The sequence below is a fragment of the Cyanistes caeruleus genome, chromosome 18 (assembly GCF_971803275.1).
Source record: "Cyanistes caeruleus chromosome 18, bCyaCae1.hap1.1, whole genome shotgun sequence".
Lineage (NCBI taxonomy): Eukaryota > Metazoa > Chordata > Aves > Passeriformes > Paridae > Cyanistes > Cyanistes caeruleus.
The window spans coordinates 10,424,624-10,444,275 of NC_141718.1; the positions used below are offsets into that span (position 1 = coordinate 10,424,624).

General features: G+C 46.7%; 5 protein-coding genes and 2 long non-coding RNA genes across 18 annotated transcripts in view; 4 read left to right on the forward strand and 3 right to left on the reverse strand.

Moving 5' to 3' along the window:
• MSI1 (musashi RNA binding protein 1) overlaps positions 1-7,203 on the reverse strand; it is a 74,717-nt gene extending 67,514 nt beyond the window's left edge. For 2 of the 6 annotated variants that reach the window (XM_086855540.1, XM_086855538.1), the window contains exon 1: positions 6,721-7,161. In XM_086855540.1, coding sequence (XP_086711666.1) covers positions 6,721-6,929 — 209 coding nt within the window. In that variant the 5' untranslated portion in view covers positions 6,930-7,161. Of the gene's footprint in view, positions 1-4,604; positions 4,723-6,720 lie in introns of those variants that run through there. The other 4 variants (XM_086855543.1, XM_086855539.1, XM_086855541.1 and 1 more) reach the window with 4 other exon arrangements.
• LOC147649934 (uncharacterized) lies at positions 16-4,875 on the reverse strand. Its single transcript, XR_015277674.1, has 3 exons — positions 4,723-4,875; positions 3,935-4,089; positions 16-3,821 (listed from the first exon to the last, which is right to left on the reverse strand). It is a non-coding gene; the product is annotated as an uncharacterized LOC147649934 (long non-coding RNA).
• Positions 2,723-4,981, forward strand: LOC147649935 (uncharacterized). The gene is made up of 2 exons (XR_015277675.1): positions 2,723-2,929; positions 3,466-4,981. It is a non-coding gene; the product is annotated as an uncharacterized LOC147649935 (long non-coding RNA).
• Positions 7,125-8,877, forward strand: COX6A1 (cytochrome c oxidase subunit 6A1). The gene is made up of 3 exons (XM_023947996.2): positions 7,125-7,373; positions 7,673-7,812; positions 8,606-8,877. The coding sequence occupies exons 1-3, from the start codon at positions 7,271-7,273 to the stop codon at positions 8,684-8,686; spliced, it is 324 nt and encodes a 107-aa protein (XP_023803764.2). The 5' UTR covers positions 7,125-7,270; the 3' UTR covers positions 8,687-8,877.
• Positions 8,878-9,157: 280 nt separating this feature from the next.
• On the reverse strand, positions 9,158-12,123 carry TRIAP1 (TP53 regulated inhibitor of apoptosis 1). 2 transcript variants are annotated; one of them, XM_023947995.2, is made up of 2 exons: positions 11,933-12,123; positions 9,158-11,217 (listed from the first exon to the last, which is right to left on the reverse strand). In XM_023947995.2, the coding sequence occupies exons 1-2, from the start codon at positions 12,077-12,079 to the stop codon at positions 11,134-11,136; spliced, it is 231 nt and encodes a 76-aa protein (XP_023803763.2). In that variant the 5' UTR covers positions 12,080-12,123; the 3' UTR covers positions 9,158-11,133. The 2 variants fall into 2 exon arrangements, with proteins under 2 accessions (XP_023803763.2, XP_086711682.1); XM_086855556.1 differs by having other exon boundaries at positions 11,735-12,079.
• GATC (glutamyl-tRNA amidotransferase subunit C) lies at positions 11,984-14,010 on the forward strand. Of its 3 annotated transcripts, none has more exons than XM_086855551.1 (4): positions 11,984-12,390; positions 12,542-12,702; positions 13,071-13,174; positions 13,554-14,010. In XM_086855551.1, exons 1-4 carry the CDS (start codon positions 12,178-12,180, stop codon positions 13,607-13,609), a joined length of 534 nt encoding a protein of 177 aa, XP_086711677.1. In that variant the 5' UTR covers positions 11,984-12,177; the 3' UTR covers positions 13,610-14,010. The 3 variants fall into 3 exon arrangements, with proteins under 3 accessions (XP_086711677.1, XP_023803576.2, XP_086711675.1); XM_023947808.2 differs by having other exon boundaries at positions 12,178-12,390; positions 12,536-12,702; XM_086855549.1 differs by having other exon boundaries at positions 12,178-12,390; positions 12,539-12,702.
• A 2,770-nt stretch (positions 14,011-16,780) lies between these two features.
• Positions 16,781-19,570, forward strand: DYNLL1 (dynein light chain LC8-type 1). 4 transcript variants are annotated; one of them, XM_086855555.1, is made up of 3 exons: positions 16,781-17,399; positions 17,973-18,110; positions 19,188-19,570. In XM_086855555.1, the coding sequence occupies exons 1-3, from the start codon at positions 17,259-17,261 to the stop codon at positions 19,323-19,325; spliced, it is 417 nt and encodes a 138-aa protein (XP_086711681.1). In that variant the 5' UTR covers positions 16,781-17,258; the 3' UTR covers positions 19,326-19,570. The 4 variants fall into 4 exon arrangements, with proteins under 4 accessions (XP_086711681.1, XP_086711680.1, XP_086711679.1 ...); XM_086855554.1 differs by having other exon boundaries at positions 17,311-17,399; positions 17,970-18,110; XM_086855553.1 differs by having other exon boundaries at positions 17,322-17,446.
• Positions 19,571-19,652: the final 82 nt, after the last annotated feature.

Genomic DNA, 19,652 nt, shown 5'->3' on the forward strand with positions numbered 1-19,652 from the left:
AAGCAAAACAGCAAATGGCAAGAGAGAACTGACATTGTTTATATAACATTAAAATTAATTCTAAATCAACAATTCAGAGAAAGTAACGTTGCATCAAAGTAGACTAAAAGAGATTTCACTGACAGTGCTAACAGTGATATTTTGTATATAAAGCATTCTGCACCCCAAATTCTCATGATGTTACAAAAAAAGAGAAAGCCCTACCTTTCTTCAGTATTTTGTAGAAAAAGTGAGGCACAGGCATTCATAGAGCTTTGCAGAATAACTGACAATTTACCACCAGAAAGAAGAACAGAATCCAGGCTTTTTAATTCATTAGTTAGTTATGTGCATTATTTTAAAGCAGACCTCGGATTTACTCATTTTAGTGTAGGTTGGGAAATTGCAGAAATATACATGTGTTCTACATCTTAAACCAAGACTTTCCTCCTGGAATGGCAATAAGAATACCCTGCAGCCCAAGGTTTTCTATACACCCATAAAACCTTCATCCTCTTGAGTGTGCTGGTAGCCAGGATAACCCCCAATCCATATTCTATACCCAGCGCATGCTGGAGGAGGGGAAGATAACAAAGGCTGTGAAAGGACTCCATCAGGAAAGTCCTTTTGGGCCCCATTTCCATCAGCCCATAAAAGGAACAGGCTGGACCCCCATGCTGGGCTCTGCTAAGGCTGCTCTAGGCTGCAGCTCTTCATTTGCAAAATAAATGAACCTTTAATTTCCCTCTGACCTTTGCAGATACTTCAGACTGCTGACCTCATCTGCCGATGGCTCCCACCTCTATGAGCCAGCATCCTCAAACAGGTGCTCTCAGACAAACCCCTCCACCTTCCCAGGCAAGCTGAACTAAGACAGCTCCAAGAGTCCTGAATCAAGGCTCCCAGGAGGCTATTTGTGCACGGGCTGGGAATGTTCAGCCCTCAACGCAGGTCCTGGAGTCCCTCTGGAGAACTCAGTGACTTGTGACTGGGACTTCTCACCTCTGCAGTAGATTTCCAGACTCAGTTTTGTGACCAGAGATGAAAGGTGACAATGGTACTTCAGCAGAGGAATCCCTGTGCTCGTCTTGCATCCCAGGAAAAAGACACATCTCTTCAGACACACCCATTTACCTTGGCATTCACAGCCTTATTACCAAAAGTATCACAATCCATATTGACTTTTGATCTTAACAGCCCCATTCCAGAGAGATTACTCCATTCCACAGCTAAGGATACAAAGGCATTCGGTGGCTGAGCAGGGAATTCAGTGCTGGTTTCAAGTTCAAATTCAGAGTCCTACTCACTGGACTAATCTCTGGACAGCATTTTTCTGCTTGGCAGAGAAGTATGAGTTTACAGGTCTGAAAGAATACTGAGGTCCTCAGATGGAGTCACAGATATATGTATCACAGACTAATATCTTCATCGATATAAGTAGCATAAAAACAAAGCAAGCTAGGTCAGCTCTTCTGTTGGTCTCTAAAGAACAAGCAATTATTAGAGTGAACATAACCATCTTTAATAAGTAAGCTGTTTTGGAAGCTGAACTGTTTGTTCTGAGTGCCACATAGACAGTTCTTGCTACTGGCAGAAGAGGCCTGTGAATCAGAGCCCGAAGTCTGATGCAAGAGAAATTTGGGCGTCTCATGCTGATTTCCCCAGCAGAGAACAACCCTATTAGTTTGAGAAAGTCCCCTGCCTGCTTTCTCTCTGAGTAATTAAGAGTGAAATCCTCCTCTCAGTGACCCCAATGCTCTCAGCCTAGGCTGATTTACACATGAAAGGAACCCTCTGAGGGGCTTTCTCTCTTTCACTTCACAACCAGGCAGGACCTATAAATAAAACCTTTCTGAAAACAGGAGCTTTCGAAAAGGTCTGTGTATGTGCACAAACGTGTGTGAGAGAAAGGGAATGGCTGTGTGCACTCGAGGATGTGTGTTTGCATGCGTATGTGAGGCATGGGTGAGAAGAATGTGCATTCACACACCAACCCTCATGCAAACAAGTGTACTCAGAAAAGCATCTGCATGGATGCAGGAGCGTGCACAGGTGCTGGGGGCACTTACAGGAGCCAGAGGGCATATCCAGGCTGGTTTCCAGCTAGCACAATTCCAGGGGTTCACCCCAGTCAGCTGAGTCATTCTAGAGTTTCACATGGAAAATGAGAGCAGATTCAGACCCAATTGTGCATATGAGACCAAGTTTGTGATGCAGTTTCCCTCCACAAAACAGCAAAGTACTTGCAGGACAAATACCAGTGGGTTTTTACTGCTTTAGCTTTAACGTGGGATGTAACACAGAATCAGAGCTCAGGGCGTGTGCTCTTGCAGTTTTGACAGAAGATGAGATTTTTAAATGGTCATATCTTCTCAGCTGTCCAGGTGAGAATAAGTAGTGTTGCATTTTCCAGGGCTGTCATTGTTCAAAAGCAAATTTTAGTTTTCTGGAACATTAAACCCCTCCAAGTTTGAAAAATAAACAATGAGACAGATGACCTGAAAATGAAGATCAGAAAATCAAAAGGACTGTGACTACCTTTACAGTAGTTATAAACACAAAAATGCCTGGAGTATGCATCTGCACTGTCCTTCCCCCACTGTCCATCCACGTGGCTACGAAGTCAGGCCAGGATATCTCCCCTTCCATGAGGCATACGGAGGACCCTACATAACTTCCCGGAAACTTGGCAGTTACTGTGACCCTGCCCTAATACAAAACAGGTGACACGGAGCTCAGGGCCAAGCCAGGACAGACCACAGGGTTTCACAAAGCAGGTTCTGCTCTGTGGGTCTTTGCCCCTGAAAGAGGTGGCTTCTTAAGACCTGGCTACAGCGTGATAATTTCAGAACTGCAAATTATTCTACTCCACTACTCCTGAGCAGCTGAATCATTTGCTTTACTGAATCTGTGTCTGTGCCATATGCTAATGCCAGCAATCGGGATGTAGGTGTGTTAGAACCACTGCAGCTGCTCCACAGCTTGGTGGGAGACTCCAGGGTATGAGAGGGGGGCAGGAGAGGTGCTGCACCCTGCACCCTTCTGAATTCATCACTGCTAATCGCAGCTCTTGCATCTCTCCCCCCCACCTCCAATTCTTATGCAAACATTTAGAAGTAGGCAGAAAAAAAAAGGCACATAACAGGAGACATAAAGAGTGCAAAGCCTCACAGGAGCGCACAAAGCACAAAATGTCTCTTCTGCTCGTTCAAAAGACTCTTCCCAGGTCCTTGCACTAGGCAAGAGTGTGTGAGCAGGGATTCAGAGCTCCCCTCCCACTGAGCTCGCAGCTAAAGCCCTCCCCCAGTTCCCAGGGTCTTCAAATAAAGATTTGCATAGTAGTTCCAGATCATTCCCGAGAGAAGGGACAATGGCTCTCTCAATGCCCTCTTCCCCCCATCCCTCCCTCCCAAACCTGATAAAGCCCTGGTGAAAAGGGGAACAAAGGATTTACAGATGTCAGAATATTGATTTCTGCCGTTCCAGGACTACAGGGAGAAGACGGAGAAAACTTTTGCCCCCAGAAACTCTGTGAAGTTTGAGACACAGACGCTATCTCTGTAGCACGAACTCCGCGTTTGTTAAGACAGTATCTGATGGAGGCAATGTTGCTATTCGAGAGGGATGAGCAGGGCCCTGGAAATGCGAAAATGCTCGGGGATGAGATTACAGCGTTCAATCCCAGAGAGCGCATTTGTTGTTCCCGGAGCTGGTGAACGGAGAGGCGATTCCCGTGAAAGCAGTTTGCCACCAGGCGGGCCGGGCCGGCATTGCTCCGCTGCTCCCAGCTCAGCGTGATTCGCTCTGGTACCCTGCCCTCTCTCTGCCACCCACTGCTGCAGCTGGGAAAAGTAACAGAAAGAAGGGTGAAAGACGAGTTTTCGGCAAGTGGCCTTTGATTCGGAATCAGAGTGGAATGGAGGCTCTCAAAATTCACTAAATTTAGGGCCGTTACCTGAAAGCCAAAGCTTTCTGCTCCCACAAGTATTTCTGTGCACAGTCCATGTAAACCCGAGCTTGCTTTTGCAGTACAAACATTCCTTTTCACTGTAGTGCATCCCCTCTACCGAACTCCACCTCTACCAGCTCGCTGCAATCGTTCAAATTGTGCTAAACAGAACAGCGACGTGATCCAAAGTGTCACATTTGTCACACCCAGCAGGAGACGGGGACTGGGCAGCCAAGTGAGGTTACAGCGTTCTGGCCTGACCTCCACCTGTCCCACCACTACACTGGAACAGCATTATCTCAGAGACTGGCTACCACCACTTTGTAGACATACACACATCTATATCATCTATATCTATATTATCTATTTCATCTATATCTATATTATCTATATTATCTATATCATCTATAACTATATCTCCATATCTCTATATCTCTATATCTATCTATCTATCTATCTATCTATCTATCTATATTTCTTTTTCCCCTCCCTTTTCAGAGCTAACTCTGTAGCATTTCTGCACTCAGAAGGTTCCTGGGATCCTGGATCTTTTGTAAAAATGTACCTGATGAAAGTTCCTAAAATGCTGGATTTAGGCCTGGATTTTTAAAGGTGGTAAGCTATTTTCTAAATCAAACTCTAGGCACTCAGATAGGTCAGCTGAGGGAAAACCCACCTGAAACCCTTTCTGCAAGGCACAGTAGTGAGTACAAGAGGGATTTCTCATGCCATGGGTCAATAATTCTGACAGAGCTGCAGAGCCAGAGCTGACTGTTCCCTCATTTTCCACACACCTTTGTAAAAACACATGTTGTCAGGAGGACTGAAACCATAACAGTGATAATTACCATCACATATTGTAGAGTTAAACACATTTCATAGAGCTACATCAAAACATTCTTCACAATACCTTAAAAAATCTAGGTTTCTTTCAATACCTGCCTGTCTTCCCTCAGCTGAAAGAAATTATTCTTATGGAATCTTTTGTGTCTCCCAACAGTCACTCCTAATTTACATTTAAAGATGTGAATCACACCCACCAGACTCCTGATACACCTCATACAGAGATTAATCATAGCTGTTGGGATGATGAGAACTAAGACAGACACATTTTAAATCAGTGTAACTCAGACTGTAATGAACCTGCTACCACACTCAGGTTCAGGACAGACTCAAACCCCATTTTCAGTTGCTCTCCACGAGCCCCTTGGAGCTACATGGGTGAGACAAGGTGCACTTGGGACAGCTGTGCTAAGAGTTGCCACTACTGTCTTCTCCAAAGAGCATTTTCCAGACTGTCAGAGGAGTAAAGGTGTCAGGGAGAACTCGGGAGAAGCAAACCTTGGCTGCTTTCACCTCCTGCTGAACACTTGCATGTTGTGTTTTGAGGCTGCAGCAGCAGCAGCACAGCTCGCAAATCTGTTTTATTTTTGAGAGAATTTTTCCTCATCCTAGACAGATGTTTGCTTGTTTTGCTGATTCTTTGCTTCCTCTCATTCACAAACATTAGTGTCTGATGCTTACTTAAAGTTCTTTCTGCTACAAACAAGCGTAGTGTTGTTTACATAGCTCCTGCTACAAATTTGCTTTAGGATACAGAACTTAATCTTAGTTTCATCACTGAAATATTGCACCAAATAATTCTCAGATCTTCTGTTTTCAGAAAAAAACCACATGCAAATTCCTTTTAAATTAAAAGTCTGATATGTTAGACATCTCATAAGTCTGAATCCAAAGGATGAATGTGTGGAAAGACGAAATCTACCTCCAATGTGGATTTTGCAAAGCAGGTTTGTGCGCACATGGTGAGCCCCAGTTGTTTGAGGGTTGTTTTGTACAAAATGCTTCATGTCCATGATGACAGAACACTTCTGCAGGTACACACAGTACCACCTGGGAATAACTTCTTTCTGTATTGAAGCAAAGCTGTCCTTAAAATTATTTCTTAAATAAAATAATACAAAAGGAAAGTACTGGAAGAGGTAATTGTAATTTAAAAAAATAGGAGAAGAACAAAGAAACCAAAGCACTTTTAACAGTTTACACTGCCCAGATAAAGAAATTACTGAGCAATATTTTTATACCAAGGTGTGTTTCACACAGCCTTCCAAGGTTCTGGTCATCATAAAATTCTTTTGTGCTGCACAGTAAACTGCCCTGCTCCAAGTGAAAACGGGTAAAGAAATCCTGCTCCCCAGCAGCAAATACATCTTACAGCCATGCCACACTGCATGCCTTGGTCAACAGAGAAGTGACCAATTCCATGGGATCAAGGTGTGCACATGACCAACAAACCTCCTCCTTCCAACAACAGCCTCGTTTGGAATAAAACACAATTCCTTCATGTCATTCCTCTCAGACCAGCCCCTACCACTGTCCTTCTCAAAAGCTCAGTTTATTTGCTTTTTTACTGTTACAGTTTCAAAATGCACCATGGGAATCCTCTCATTTTGCTGTGGGGCTTTAAGTGCTGAAAAACGTATGTCCACCTACACAGCTTCTGCCAAAAGTCAAAGCCAACCATCAGGGCCCAATAAAGAACTGAAAGAGAACCTAGATAGTTGTATTTTTTTTTTTTTCTTTTTTTCTCAGAAGATCTTGTCTTCATTCAAGTGATGTTATTTCAGTAGAATCATCCCAGGAAACCACGTAATTAAAAACACATTAAAGGTAGCAAAACTGCACCATTTGAGGGGTCCTCTGATCCCCTCAAGCCTGGGACATCCCCAGCACTCTCCCTGACCCCACAGCCCCAGGACTTTTCACTCTCTTAACTACTTATCACTCTCTACCTGACAGGAGGTTGTAGGCAGGTGATGATCGGTCTCTTCTCCCAGGTAATAGCAACAAGGGGACATGGCCTCCAGCTGCACAAGGGGAGGTTAGGGTTGGACATCGAGAGTAATTTCTCCACAGAAAGTGTGGACAGACATTGGAATGGGCTGCTTAGGGAGGTGGTGGAATAACCGTCCCTGGAGGCGTTTAAGGGAAGACTGGACATGGCAACGAGTGCGATGGCCTGGCTGACACGGTAATGCTGGGTCACAGGACGAGCACGATGCTCCCGAGGTCACCTCCAAGCCAAGCGAGGCTGTGTCTGTCACCCTGCGGCTCTGTCACCGCCCCCAGGACGAGCCCCCCCAGCTCCGCCCTCAGCACCAAGATGGCGCCGGCCCGCCCCTCAGGCCGCTCCGCCGTGACGTCACCGCTCCGCCCCTCCCGCGCAGGGCGGCGCGTGCGCGCGGGCGGCCCCGCTCAAGGTCAGCGCGGCCGCTGCCGCCGTCGGTCCCGCCCGGCGCGGTTCCGGTTCCGGCCCCGGTTCCGGTGTGCGGACAGGAGAACATGGCGGCGCTCGGACGGGTGTCCCGCCTGCTGCTCGGCACCGCCGCCCTGCGCTCCCCGCTGGCGCGCGGCATGGCGGCGGCGGCACACGAGGAGGGCGGAGGTAATGGGGCTCTGCGGGGTGAGGGCGGAGCCGGGGCCCGCGGCCGGCGCGGCGCTGCCCTTGACAGCCGGTGCCCTTCGCTCTGGGAACGGGGCATGGCAGGCGCTCGGTGTGAGCCCCCGCCGGGACAGAGGGCCTTGAACCGTGAGCCCGGCTCCCTGTTACAGACGGGGAGGGCACCCGCGCTCGGACACGGTGTTCATTAGTGCCTCGTTAACGCGCTAATTGTATTTACGGCGCTGCCGGCTCAGTAACGCTAACAGGGTGCTGATTGTTGTTCCGATTGCTGCCCCGCCCAGCCCGCACCTGGAAGATCCTGACGTTCGTGGTGGCTCTGCCCGGCGTGGCCGTGTGCATGCTGAACTGCTACCTGAAGGCACAGCACGAGCACGAGCGGCCCGAGTTCGTGCCCTACCCCCACCTCCGCATCAGGACCAAGGTACTGCTGCCCGCCGTGTCTGACAGCTCTCTTCGGCCTCTGAGAGGGTCTTTTCCTTTCTCCATCGCTGCCTGAGAGCGTGGCTGATAGTACTCATGGCTGTTTCTTGAGGCAGTAAGAGTTTGTCACAGCTCTGATGAAGTACCCGTGGTATTCACAGGCCTTCCTGCTCCAAAGTCATCCTCCTAATGTCTTAATAAAAACATGTTTCAATCCTGGAGCTGCTGTACTTAAACTAATACAGATCTAAAAGGTAGCAGTGGAGATCCCAAATACTCAAAATTGGGGTCCTCATAAATACAGCAGAGTGGATGTTTAAGTAAGAGCAAAGACTGTGCTGTGTAGAGATTGTGGCTCCCAGCCAAGGGAGACAGTTTTCCAGCTCTTGCTTCCTACATCCTGGGAGCCAGCTTGCTTAATTCACCAGGCTGTCAAAGTGTGTGATCATAGAATCATTTCGGTTGAAAAAATCTTCTGAGATAGGAGTCCAACCTTTGACTAGTCTCCATCCTGTGAACCAGATCATGGCACTAAGTGCTATATCCAGCCTAAACACCTTCAGGGACAGTGACCTCAGCAGCCTGGGCAATTTATCTCAATGTTTAGCAACCCTTTTTGTGAAGAAATCCCTCCTGATGTCCAGCCTGAACCTTCCCTGGCACAGCTTGAGGCCGTTTCCTCTTACCCTGTAACTAATTGTCTGGGAGAATTGATGTGTCTGTACTGTTCTGGGTTTCAGGTGCTTGTAGGGATTGTTCAGAAAACTGGCTTATTTTCTTTCTTCTTTCAACAGCGTTTCCCCTGGGGTGATGGGAATAAAACTCTGTTTCACAACCCCCACGTTAACGCTCTCCCAACTGGTTATGAAGATTAAAACCAAGATCCTGACAACAGCCAGAACTTTGTCTCTCCCCATCTTGAACAAGATTGTTGAGTGGGAGCCATCATTTTTGGGGTCATAGTTTCAGAAACTCGATGTTTCTTCTGTGATGAAGCTGAGTGATGTTGTGGCCCCCTGTGTGTACTTGTGATGGGGTCCTTTAAATAAACAATTCTGAACATGAATTTGGGATTTGACTTGTTTACCTGAATCCGCAGAAGTTTTTTAGTTCAGTGTTTGCATAAAGGATTAAAGTTTTCCCCAGGAGTGCAGGAACAAAGGGCTTTGACTGCCTGGATGGGAACACATGTTCCTGTGTCTGGTAACACAAACAACAGGAGTGCATTTGGCATAGGACATAAACCAGTTTCATATTCCTCATGTCTGGTTTAACTGATGATTCTAAACTCACAGCCAGAAGAACATACATGTAGGTTAAAATTCAATATATACTGAAACACATTCTCCATTTTGCAATATTTATTAACAGTCATGAAGGTGATTTTCTCTTGGTCCCTTCTGGCAGAGGGAGTGGCAGCAAAGATGTTGAGCTAAGCTTTGCCTTCACACTTCACCTTCAGCTCTTTTTTCAGGTACATCAGCACATATCCTGCTCACCACTCTGCTTTCCATAAAGCTGCAGTCTGTACAAAGTCTCACACAGCTTTTGCAGAAGAAAACACAATTTTGGCTCTACTGCTTCTGTAACATGTGTGACATGTACTGTGTCATGCAGAAGCTGCTTGAAGTAGAAGGGATTACATGAGCCGACACCTGTGCTAGCACCACCTTCTTTTCAAGTTTTTGCTCACTATAATTCAACCATTTCCCAGTTCTTACTGTAACTTGTATATATTTTCCACGATGTCAAACTGAGCTCTATCTCAGCTATCATTAATGTGGTTCTCCCCAAAAGGTAGAACACAGCAGCTGCTTTGGCATCTTGTTGAAAGGAGTGATGGATGACAAGAGAGAATCAAAGTGGGTACTGCAAGATGCCCTTCTCCATGTTTCCATGTGATTTTTTTTTTCCTGTCTGCTTACCAGTAAAAGATTGCTGAGACTAGTTTCCCTGTGCTGAAAGTACAAGGCACTGATGGGCACAGTTGTTTTAAAGCTGACAAAGTCACATTTAGCCCCACATGAAAATCATAGAAAAGCAAACGGGTTTTGTGTGTTATTCCTTAAAAAATACATCAGCTGTCTTCAAGATGCTGTTTACAGATCCTTCTCTTTGGCCTGTCTTTATTCTGAGTGACACAAACCTGAGTGACACAGCACTTTGGCAACAGCCTGTTTTTTCAGTGCTGTGTTTAACCCCACTGTAGGAGCTCTCTGCACCTGAGAACAAGAACGTGGCTCACCTGGGTATGTGACTGCACAGGAACAACAGCCTCAGGCTGCAGCAGTTCCTGATCCTCTGCACAAGGCCCACAGGACTCAGTGTCTGGGGTCTGTGAGGGGCTGTGGTGCAGACAGGCCAGCTGTAATGTTTGAGAACTGCACCTTTTAAATTTTCTTTAAAGTAAAACCTTTAGAGGATTAGTATTAATTAAAAGCAGAGAGTGAAGCTTTCTTTTTTCCTCACTGTAATTTTAGAATTATGAAATTATCTTTTGTCCCCAGGCCGTAATACCTTTTACTCTTTCACTGTGTTGGTGTAAGGAGAGGGGCAAGCTTTGCTCCATCCCTGTGTGAGGATCAAACCACAGGGATGTGTAATGCTAAAGGAGAGGGTATTCAAGTTTGTGGATGTGTCAGTATCTCAGAAGAGGCTGAAGTAACCTCTGCATTAAAAGTTTTCTCTTCAGCTGCTGAGCAGGCCACTTCCATCTCTCCAAGGGGTCACAATCAGACTCTACTGCACAGTTACCTACTTGAACAAAATATAACCTGGTATATTTATTTTAGCCAAGCTGTTGCAGGTCCTCTAGTGCTTTAAAACCATCTCTGTAGCTGACACAAAACAGTGCTTAAGCCCTTCAGCATTCAGGAGGACATGAAACTAACTTCTTCACCAAAATTCAGCAGCATAGAGATGATAGAAAGTACATCAACCCCCTCCATATTCTTTTGAAACACTTTCAAGTGCTAGATAAATAAGCAAAATAAATCAGTCACAAAGAAACCACCTCAGCCCACTCCAACCAGCATTCCCCCATTACAGAGTACATTCAGTGGGAAGTTAAATCACATGGATTTTTAAGCCATTCAATGCTGAACCACCACCAACTTTCACTGGAAAGGAGGCAGCAGTTACCACTGCTGATGATCCAGAGGTTATTTTTTTCCTTTTTAGCCGTTTGTTTTCACAAGCAGAACATTCACCACTTCCTATAAAGCAATTAACAAAGGTCTCATCCAGGTGGCATCTGTGGTACACCTGGTGATGGTGCTTAGTCCAATGGCTCCTATTAGTGACTGCACCCATACAGCCAACATCAAGAGGAGTTTTCAGTTTTTCCTTTACTTTGGCCCATGAACTCCAGGCCCTCAATAGGTATGTCCTTTTCCTTGATTGCTTTCTGAAAAGAAGAAAAAGAAAACAAAAAAATTAAACTCAGCACTTCCTTATAGGGCTACATGATGTTACCTTTTGTACAAATCACAGAACCACAGAATCAGTTTGGTTGTAAAACACTTCTGAGATCGTCAAGTCTGACCTATGACCCAACAGCACCGTGACAACCAGACCATGGCCGTGCCCAGGCTCTCCTCAAACACTGACTACACCACCTCCCTGGGCAGCCCATTCCAACGTCTGATCACCCTTTTTGTGAAAAAATCCTCCTAATGTCCAACCTAAACGTCCCTGGTGGAGTTTAAGTATATAACCTCTCATCCTGTCGCTTGTTGCCTGAATAGAAATCATCTTAAAAAAAAAAAAAAAAAGTACTCTACTAGAAAACGTAATCTTAAAAGCTGGTTTGACTAAAGCTTCAACGTTAGAGTTGCTGAAGGGTGTAGTGAGAAGTCACTGAACTACAGTCCGTCTAACAGAAACGTGCTGCAGCCTCTACAGAACAACCTTAAGTCACGTACAATAAAAACAGGAAACGCCTGTAAAATACTCCACGTCCTGACCGCCGGACACAGGGCGAGATAAACCCAGAGCTGCGTGTCGGGGTCACTGGTGAGACCCGACGCCGTTCCTGGGGTACCGGGACGGCGGCAGGAGGGCTCAGCGCGGGGCCAGGCCGCTCGGGGCCGGCAGTGCGGGGGCCGCGGGGCCGGACGCACCTGCACGCAGAGCTGGTAGCGCTTGAAGAGCTGCCCGCAGGGGTCGCCGGCGCTGTCGCCCTTGAGGAACTTCTCGGCGAACCAGCGGTTGAAGCACTGGTCGTACTCGCGCTTCAGCTCCGTGCACGCCTCGCCCACGCTGTTCATTGCGGCGGCCGCGCCGGGACGGGGGCCGCCCAGTGACGCACTTCCGGCGCGCCGGTGGCGTCACCAGCGGGGCTGTGACGTCAGGCGGCGGAAGCGCCATGCGCGCGCTGTCCCTCGGGTGGTGGCTCCGCGCCGGGCGGGTCCCCCCGCACTGCGGGCACCGGGCACGGGCACCGCCGGTACCGGCACCGGCACCGCCGCCCCTCGCCAGGCGGGCCAGCGGGAACAGCAGAAAAGCCCAGGAAATTTCCCAAGGAAGCGACAGCAATCAGCGGGTCCCGACCAGTGGCTTGGATTTGGTGCCCTTAAAGGTCTTCCCCAGCCTTAACGATCTTAGGACTGTTTGTAAACTCCGGTTTTGAAGTGTAACAAGTTTCTAATTAAAATAAAGTAGCATTATTAAGCTTACTGGGTTTTTTTTTCACTTTTTTTTGTCGGTATTGATGCTTTTGACAGCAGCAGGTGTCGGTGGAAGTGCTGGACCACTTGGAGCACCTGGCCCTGGTGGATTTCAGGGATGCGGAGGGCGTGGAGCGGCTGCAGAAAGCGATCCAGTTTGCTGATCAGCTCCATGAAGTAAACACCGACGGCGTGGAACCGATGGATTCAGTGCTGGAGGACAGGTGGTGAAGCACAGCAGCCTCCTTTTATCTGTTAATGCATCAAACTCTTTGTGACTTTTTTCCCCTGGGAATCACGATGCGTGTGGTCCCTTTGCTCAAAATGTCTTCCTGTGGTTTTGTGTGGGAGAAGGTTGTCATTGGCACATGTAATTTTTATGTGTGAGCAAAGCAAAGGTGAACTTCAGTTTTTCAATGTCTTAATTGTCACACTATCTCCCAAATGCCTGCCAATGACATTCTTGGGTGCTTCAAAACGTTCCAGTACTTGTCTCAGTGTTTATTTAAGAGATCAAAACCAGATTTAGAGATAAGCCACTCTTCATATTCACAGAATAGCTTAAAGACAAGCAGTAATCTTTGTCCTTCAGGTGTCTGTATCTCAGAGAAGATGATGTGACAGAAGGCAACTGCACTAAAGAGCTGCTGGAAAATGCCAGAGAGAAAGTAGAGGAGTATTTTGTAGCTCCACCAGGTAATGGCTTGCTTATAAAAATCTCTTAATCTCGCCTGAATTACCCTGAAGAAAATAACCTGCCATAGCTGCATTTACTTTCAGAAATACTAATCAATAATAGGGAGTACTAAAAGAAATTACTGTAGCCATCTGTGTAAAACAGTGTGCAATTTATTGGTCCAGAAGCAGTACAGAGGCTGACCTGACTCTGAAGTTACTGCACATGTTGTAAAATTCCTTACAGGAGGTCAGACAGGACTTCCTTTCCTGACTTTCTCAGGCTATTTAGGCAGCCTGATCATGAAGCAAACTGGAGAAACACTGCCAGGCCAGGGTGTCGTGCCCACAAGGTAACTTACAGCTGGTCTTACACAACTTGTTTTTTGTTTTCTCTCAGGTAACATCCCTTTACCAAAGCTGGAAGAACGAGAGACTTTTCTGCAGGGCTCTTAGTGACAGCCCAGAGACCAAATCCCCATTCATTATTTTATTTTGGGAAAATGAAGTTTTGTGCAATCACAGTTGAAACAGCCTGGCATGTATTTTGGTCAAAAGGAAAGCACTTGCAAGACAGAAGAAAGAAGGTGTAAAAGTTTAGTAGAGCTGCTGAAATGTTCAATGTCTCTGAAGCTGGATGGCAGCATGGCAGATGACCTTGGTGCTTTTATTTGGCAGAGTGACTTTGCTGTCTGGAGGTGAGAGCAAACCCTTGTCCCACTCTTAATTGTGTAATTACTTCATTATTTGTTTAAACATCCATAATATACTCACATAGATGCATAAAACATGTAATTACTATGATACTTGAATTCTTTCAAGGGCACTGAAATAAAGCCTGTATTTAACACCAGTAATCCAATCCTCTGCAAAGCTGTAACACTGTATTTGGTCTCAGACTTCTCAAGATTCAGACCTTGCAAATGCTGCAGTTTTAAAAATATACAGACTCACCCTATAAGTAATTTATGGTGTGTATATAAATCATAACAAGGAAAGACTTAAAAATATCAGTCAATCAATATGATTAACACCACAATGATAGTATCAGGTAATTCCCACTTTGAGAAGTCCCCTCTTGATCCATCCATTTTGGCCTCCTCCTTTTACCATCAGAGAGAATGGGGACATTATTATTTACACAGAAAAAGGAAGAGGAATTTGAGAGGGAACTGCATGCCTGCAGGAGCTTTTAACCCAAAATAGCATTAACTAACTATTTAAAGGCAACAGCTAAACCAAGAATTTGGACAAGATGATCCCACATTCCCAATGCAGCACAGTCTAAACTTAAAACTGCCAGTTCAGTGCTGCTCCCACACACTCTAGTGAGAGAACAGACTGCCTGCTGCTTGTTCCCTGCGGCCCAAACTGCATTTAAAGTGGAAAACACACATCTCCTTAATGAAGGGGTTTGATGCAACTTCATCACAAATAAGGGAATTACAACCTTGACTCAGACACCTGCAACCACCAAAAAGAAAAGCTCACAGAGGGCAGATGAGCTGCCTGTGGGGCAGGGCATGTCAGTGCCTCAGTGGGTCTAACACTGGTGGTGCTGAGCCCTGCTGGGCCCTGGCTGCACTTTGAGAGAGGGAGAGACACTCATGTGCTGGTTCACCTGCATTCACTGCTGGACTCAGTAAATGGATCCAGTTTCTCTGGAGACCATGGAGATAACCTCACTTGGACCTGCTGACATTTTTCCACGACCACAAACTTGTAGATACAAAATTGAATTGGAAGTCCTTGCATATAAATCCCAAGTTTACAAAGAAAATTTCAGTGTAGAGATTTCTTCACTTTTGTGGGAAGAAAAAGAAAATGGAAGTTGTTTCATTGCTAATAATGATTATTTAATGTTTTGGTATTAACTAGGAGCCCCAGGAAAAATCTTTGCTAATACAGTGATACATTGTGCAACACAGAGTAAAAAACCACCTCACAAAAAGTGCTTTCAGCCTAACCTCCATCTGGGAGAGAAATCTCCTGACATGCCTTATCCATTACCCAGTTTTCTTCAGCACCTCCTCTACCCCAGCTATCATCTCTGTGTTTATTTGTTCTGCCTTTCCCTGCAGCTCTGTCCTGAGGGAAACTCTACTTTTATATTCTTGATTAACAAGTAGGATTCTAATGTATCTCAGGCTTTAATGTTTCTCATTAACTACGTGTATCTCACCCACACTGACATTTCCTGCACTCGTCATCACAATTGTTCCTTCAGCAAACCATCTCTTAATGCAGAGAAATTTGCCTGCAGCTACCAAACACAACCACCTCCTCAGAGATTCGTGGGTGTTTCTGAAGTTCAGTGGAAGCACTTGGAAGATTGTTAAATGGCTCCATTGTGTCAGCACAAAACTGTCCAGTACTCAAAGATCTACTCAAAGTGCTGCAGATACTGAACACAGTCCTGGGAATTAATTACTTATTGTGGTCCCAAGACCACTCAGAACTCTAGCACACAAGCAAAGTTGTGAACAGTATCTAACTGGAATGCTAAAACCTGGGAGTCAGGAGTTATTCCTGAGATATTTTAGAGTGAAAACAGTATTGCATTATGCAGTTTCAGTATTTCTGGGGGCACTTTTTTCTTCTGAGGTTGCCTTAGAGTTTGCAAAAGCAAAGAGTTGCTTGCAGTTATGCTGCTTTTGTTTTGAGTGACACTCAGCAGGCAACTACACTGAATAAATATGCAAAATATTTATATTTCAGGTGAGGTGAATGACTGCTCTTGAGGTGGGTTTTTTAAAAATTTTTACAAGGAAATGGGAGTCCTACCAACCAGTATTTAAAAAGCTTTTTTAAGTTATCCTGTGCTGTTTGCTGTAGACATGGTTGAGTCCTGTTATTAACAGATCACCAGCTGTGGAAGACACAACAGCAATGTTCTATCTGCTGACAAGAGTGTCAGCAGAAAGTGCCCCAGGGAGAGTGAAACTAAGAAAACAGAGCACTGAGGATCAACCAAAACATCTTGCTTCATTCAAACAAAAAAAAAACAAACCCAAAACAAAAGCAACCCAACCAACCAACCAAAATAACCCCCAAACCAAACACAAACAAACAAAAAAAGGCAAGAGTTGCAGAAATAGTGAGGTCTGCAAAAGATGGTGTAAAAGTCTGATAGATTTGGTTCACTAAAGGAACAAAGTTTGCAGTTGACTTGATCATACCCAGTAAACATGGGTCAGAGATTTCCATCAGAGGTCACTTAGTGTGACTTGAAAAGACACAGCTGGAAACAGGTGAACAGGTGAGCAAGTGTCATTCACAAGCTGTGGAACTCCTTCCTTTGACATGGGTGGGCTTCACTCTCTGTAAAGAGCATATTCCTGAAACAGCTGCCCCAGATAATATCCCAGTATTCTCTCAGTAATTTCACGTACTTTCAATAAAGGGCTATTCCCAACAAGAGCTTGTTCCAAAGAGAAACAAAGTCTTGCTGAGATTATTGGTTAAACTCAACATCTGTGTGATCCAGGCTGGGGCAAGTAATAAAATGGCTTTTGGGGCCCACATATCAACTATGGAAAGGTGTTTTACAGAAGCTGGTGGACACATTACAATGCCTGGGAGACTGAACATACTTTAAGGAACATGGTTTTGGTTTTTTTTATCCAGGATCACCTGATGATGCCATATAGAATCACAGAATTAGATTGGAAAAGACCTCTGAGATCATTGAGTACAATCGGTGACCAAACACCACCATGTCAACCAGACCATGGCACTCAGTGTCATGTCCAGTCTCAAACACCTCCAGGGACAGTGACACCACCGCCTCTCTGGGCAGCCCCTTCCAATGTCTAATCTCCCTTTCTGTGAAGAAATTCCTCCTAATGTCCAACCTAAGCCCCCCGTGGCGCAGCACACCAGTACCACGGCAGTCAGCACTGAAAGCTTTCCATACACAGCCCGAATCTACTTCATCATCCCAAAACACGGGCCCTGTGCTCCCGCTGCCTCCCCGCAGCCCGCCGGTCGCCATGGGAACGGACGCGGCGCGGGGCATCCCGGGCCGCAAGACAACGCTGCAGTAAAACCCTGCCGGGAGCCGCGCCGCAGCCAATGGGCGCTCGGGGACCAGTAGTACCGACCAATGGGCGCTCGGGAGGCGGAGCCGTTGGCCAATGGGGGCGGCCGGCGCGCAGGGGGCGGGGCAGAGGCGCTGCGAGGCGCGCACGGACCAGAGCGCAGCGCTGTCCGCTCTGCACCGCGCCGGTCCCGCAGCGCCCGAACGGTGAGGGACGGGGCGCGGGCGGCGCCCGGAGAGACTCGGCCATCCCGGTACTCGGGGACCCCTCGTGTCCCGGCGGCTCCTCCGTGCCTGGGCTCTTCCCCGGCCGCCGCCTCCGGTTTTCCCTCATCCCCAGCAGCTGCCGGCGGCACCCTGTAGCCAGGCGGGACTGCGAGTCCTTGGCCGCGCGGGCCGGGCTTCCTTCGCCTCCCTCGGGGGAGGGAAGGGCCGTCGGGCCGGGCGATGGAGCGGCCGCGCTCTCTGGCGGAGCTCCCGGGCTCGTCGGGCCGGAGCGGGGCTGGGGAGGGCCGGGAGGGCGGCGGCGCTTGTGCGGCTCCGGGCCGGGGAGCGGGTGCCGAACGGGAGGCGGCGTTTGAGCCCCGCTGCTCGGGCTGTGCCCGGGGCCGTGCCCGTGCCCGGCACGCCCGGCCAGGGCTGCCCGGCCGGGGCGGGGGCACCGCGCGGCGCCCGAGAGCGCGCTGGGAATGGCGCTACCTGTGGGGCTGCTCGGCAGCAGGTGGTTCCGGCAGGTGCTTCTGCAACTCTGAATTTCCTTCGGTATTTTTCTCTAAGCAGGCAATCATGAGTGATCGAAAGGCAGTGATCAAAAATGCGGACATGTCAGAAGAGATGCAGCAAGACTCGGTGGAATGTGCAACTCAAGCCTTGGAGAAATACAACATTGAGAAGGACATTGCTGCTCACATAAAGAAGGTAGATGTTGGTTTGTAATGTGCTCATGAAAAATCAATTGGGGAGAACGCTGCTAGGCAAGTAGCTCTAGAGAAACAAGTTCTAGAGGCACTAGATAATCGAGTTAGACTTTTTCTGTTCCTTTCCCCACCCTTTATATGCACCTTTCTAGGTCCTTCTGCTTTTCTCTTGTAGTGCCTTGCACCTTTTCTGCCACTGTCGCATTGTCCACGTGAGGATAGAGTGGCACCTGACTGTCCCTGTGACTGATGAGCTGGTACAAGACACGGGCTCTGTGCAGCCTATTTAAAGAGTGGTGGTTTGACGACCATGTAATAAGTGGGTTTGGTTTTTTTCCCTTTCCCACCACATGTAAGACAAGCTGTTCATGCTAATGCTGAACAGATGGTTCATAGCTTACAGTTTGTCACATTTTTTCTCTTGACTCCTACTGGGAGCCTGACTGAGCTGCAAGGAGCTGAAGTGTTTGGTTGAGCAGAACAGAAACTTCCATGTCCTCACAAAAATCTCTTCAGCTGATAGCTGTTAGGTACTGCAGTACAAATCCATTGACTGCATGTGTTTGCTCACTGTAGACCTGTACACAGGAATTTCTTTGTAGCAGGCTCCTGACAGCAGCATATCACAACACCATCTTATGACCAGGTGTCAGGGATTTGGCAGAGAATTTTCCATCAAGTGTCCTTTCAGCATCCTTATTGTAAAAAACATCTAATGAAGTCAAAATACCAGCTTCACTGGAGATTCAGAACAAGTACACAAATTCTTAGAAGTTATGGTCTGAGATCATGGCATGACTTTAGGGGAAAAGTTACCACCCCAAACGTATGTTTTATTCCTGCTCTGCTGGGAAGCACTTTTTAAAATATTTTTTTGGTATGACTAAGCAGCAGATGAGTTATAAAGTGACAGATGATCCTTGTGCTTAAGAACATATGCTGCTCCTTAATTGCTTTCTTCCAAAAGCGATACTTGTTAACAAGTGACAAATCATTGCCAAAAAAACCTCCCCAACTGTTAGACAATATTAGTATAATTACCATGAAAATGCTGACTTTCTAATTCTCTGTTCTGTAGGAATTTGACAAGAAATACAATCCCACGTGGCACTGCATTGTGGGAAGGAACTTTGGCAGCTACGTGACTCATGAGACCAAGCACTTCATCTACTTCTACCTCGGCCAAGTCGCTATTCTTCTTTTCAAGTCTGGCTAGAACCACGGACTGTTACTGAAACTTGCACCTGGGTACAGGACTGCACATTGATTCCCACCTTCAGCCTTCCTGGGGAAACACACCTTGATCTTCAGGTCTTTTGTTGTATTGTTAATGGGCAGGGATTTTGCTGTAGGGGCTCGTATTTTCATTGTGGCTATACAGAAAAGCAAAAATGTCTTCCTTGTATTTATTTTCTTTCAAAAGATGGCTTCTTTGCTAATAAAACTGTTGGAACGAGTTTATCCCTTTGCCCTCTTGCATTACCCTCTTTATTGCCATGTGAATGAAGGATGAACATTCCCACCTCTATTCCCACACCCTAAA

What these genes read in the sequence shown, in the direction of transcription:
- COX6A1 (XM_023947996.2), top strand. Translation starts at nt 7,271, where the DNA reads ATGGCGGCGCTCGGACGGGTGTCCCGCCTGCTGCTCGGCACCGCCGCC. An exon ending in GGCACACGAGGAGGGCGGAG is followed by an intron (nt 7,374 to 7,672) that starts GTAATGGGGCTC and finishes TGCCCCGCCCAG; the next exon opens with CCCGCACCTGGAAGATCCTG. An exon ending in ACCTCCGCATCAGGACCAAG is followed by an intron (nt 7,813 to 8,605) that starts GTACTGCTGCCC and finishes TTCTTTCAACAG; the next exon opens with CGTTTCCCCTGGGGTGATGG.
- GATC (XM_023947808.2), top strand. Translation starts at nt 12,178, where the DNA reads ATGCGCGCGCTGTCCCTCGGGTGGTGGCTCCGCGCCGGGCGGGTCCCC. An exon ending in GATTCAGTGCTGGAGGACAG is followed by an intron (nt 12,703 to 13,070) that starts GTGGTGAAGCAC and finishes TTTGTCCTTCAG; the next exon opens with GTGTCTGTATCTCAGAGAAG. An exon ending in GTATTTTGTAGCTCCACCAG is followed by an intron (nt 13,175 to 13,553) that starts GTAATGGCTTGC and finishes GTTTTCTCTCAG; the next exon opens with GTAACATCCCTTTACCAAAG.
- DYNLL1 (XM_086855555.1), top strand. Translation starts at nt 17,259, where the DNA reads ATGGGCGCTCGGGAGGCGGAGCCGTTGGCCAATGGGGGCGGCCGGCGC. An exon ending in GGTCCCGCAGCGCCCGAACG is followed by an intron (nt 17,400 to 17,972) that starts GTGAGGGACGGG and finishes TTCTCTAAGCAG; the next exon opens with GCAATCATGAGTGATCGAAA. An exon ending in TTGCTGCTCACATAAAGAAG is followed by an intron (nt 18,111 to 19,187) that starts GTAGATGTTGGT and finishes TCTGTTCTGTAG; the next exon opens with GAATTTGACAAGAAATACAA.
- TRIAP1 (XM_086855556.1), bottom strand. Translation starts at nt 12,079, where the DNA reads ATGAACAGCGTGGGCGAGGCGTGCACGGAGCTGAAGCGCGAGTACGAC. An exon ending in AGGCGTTTCCTGTTTTTATT is followed by an intron (nt 11,218 to 11,734) that starts GTACGTGACTTA and finishes TCTTCTTTTCAG; the next exon opens with AAAGCAATCAAGGAAAAGGA.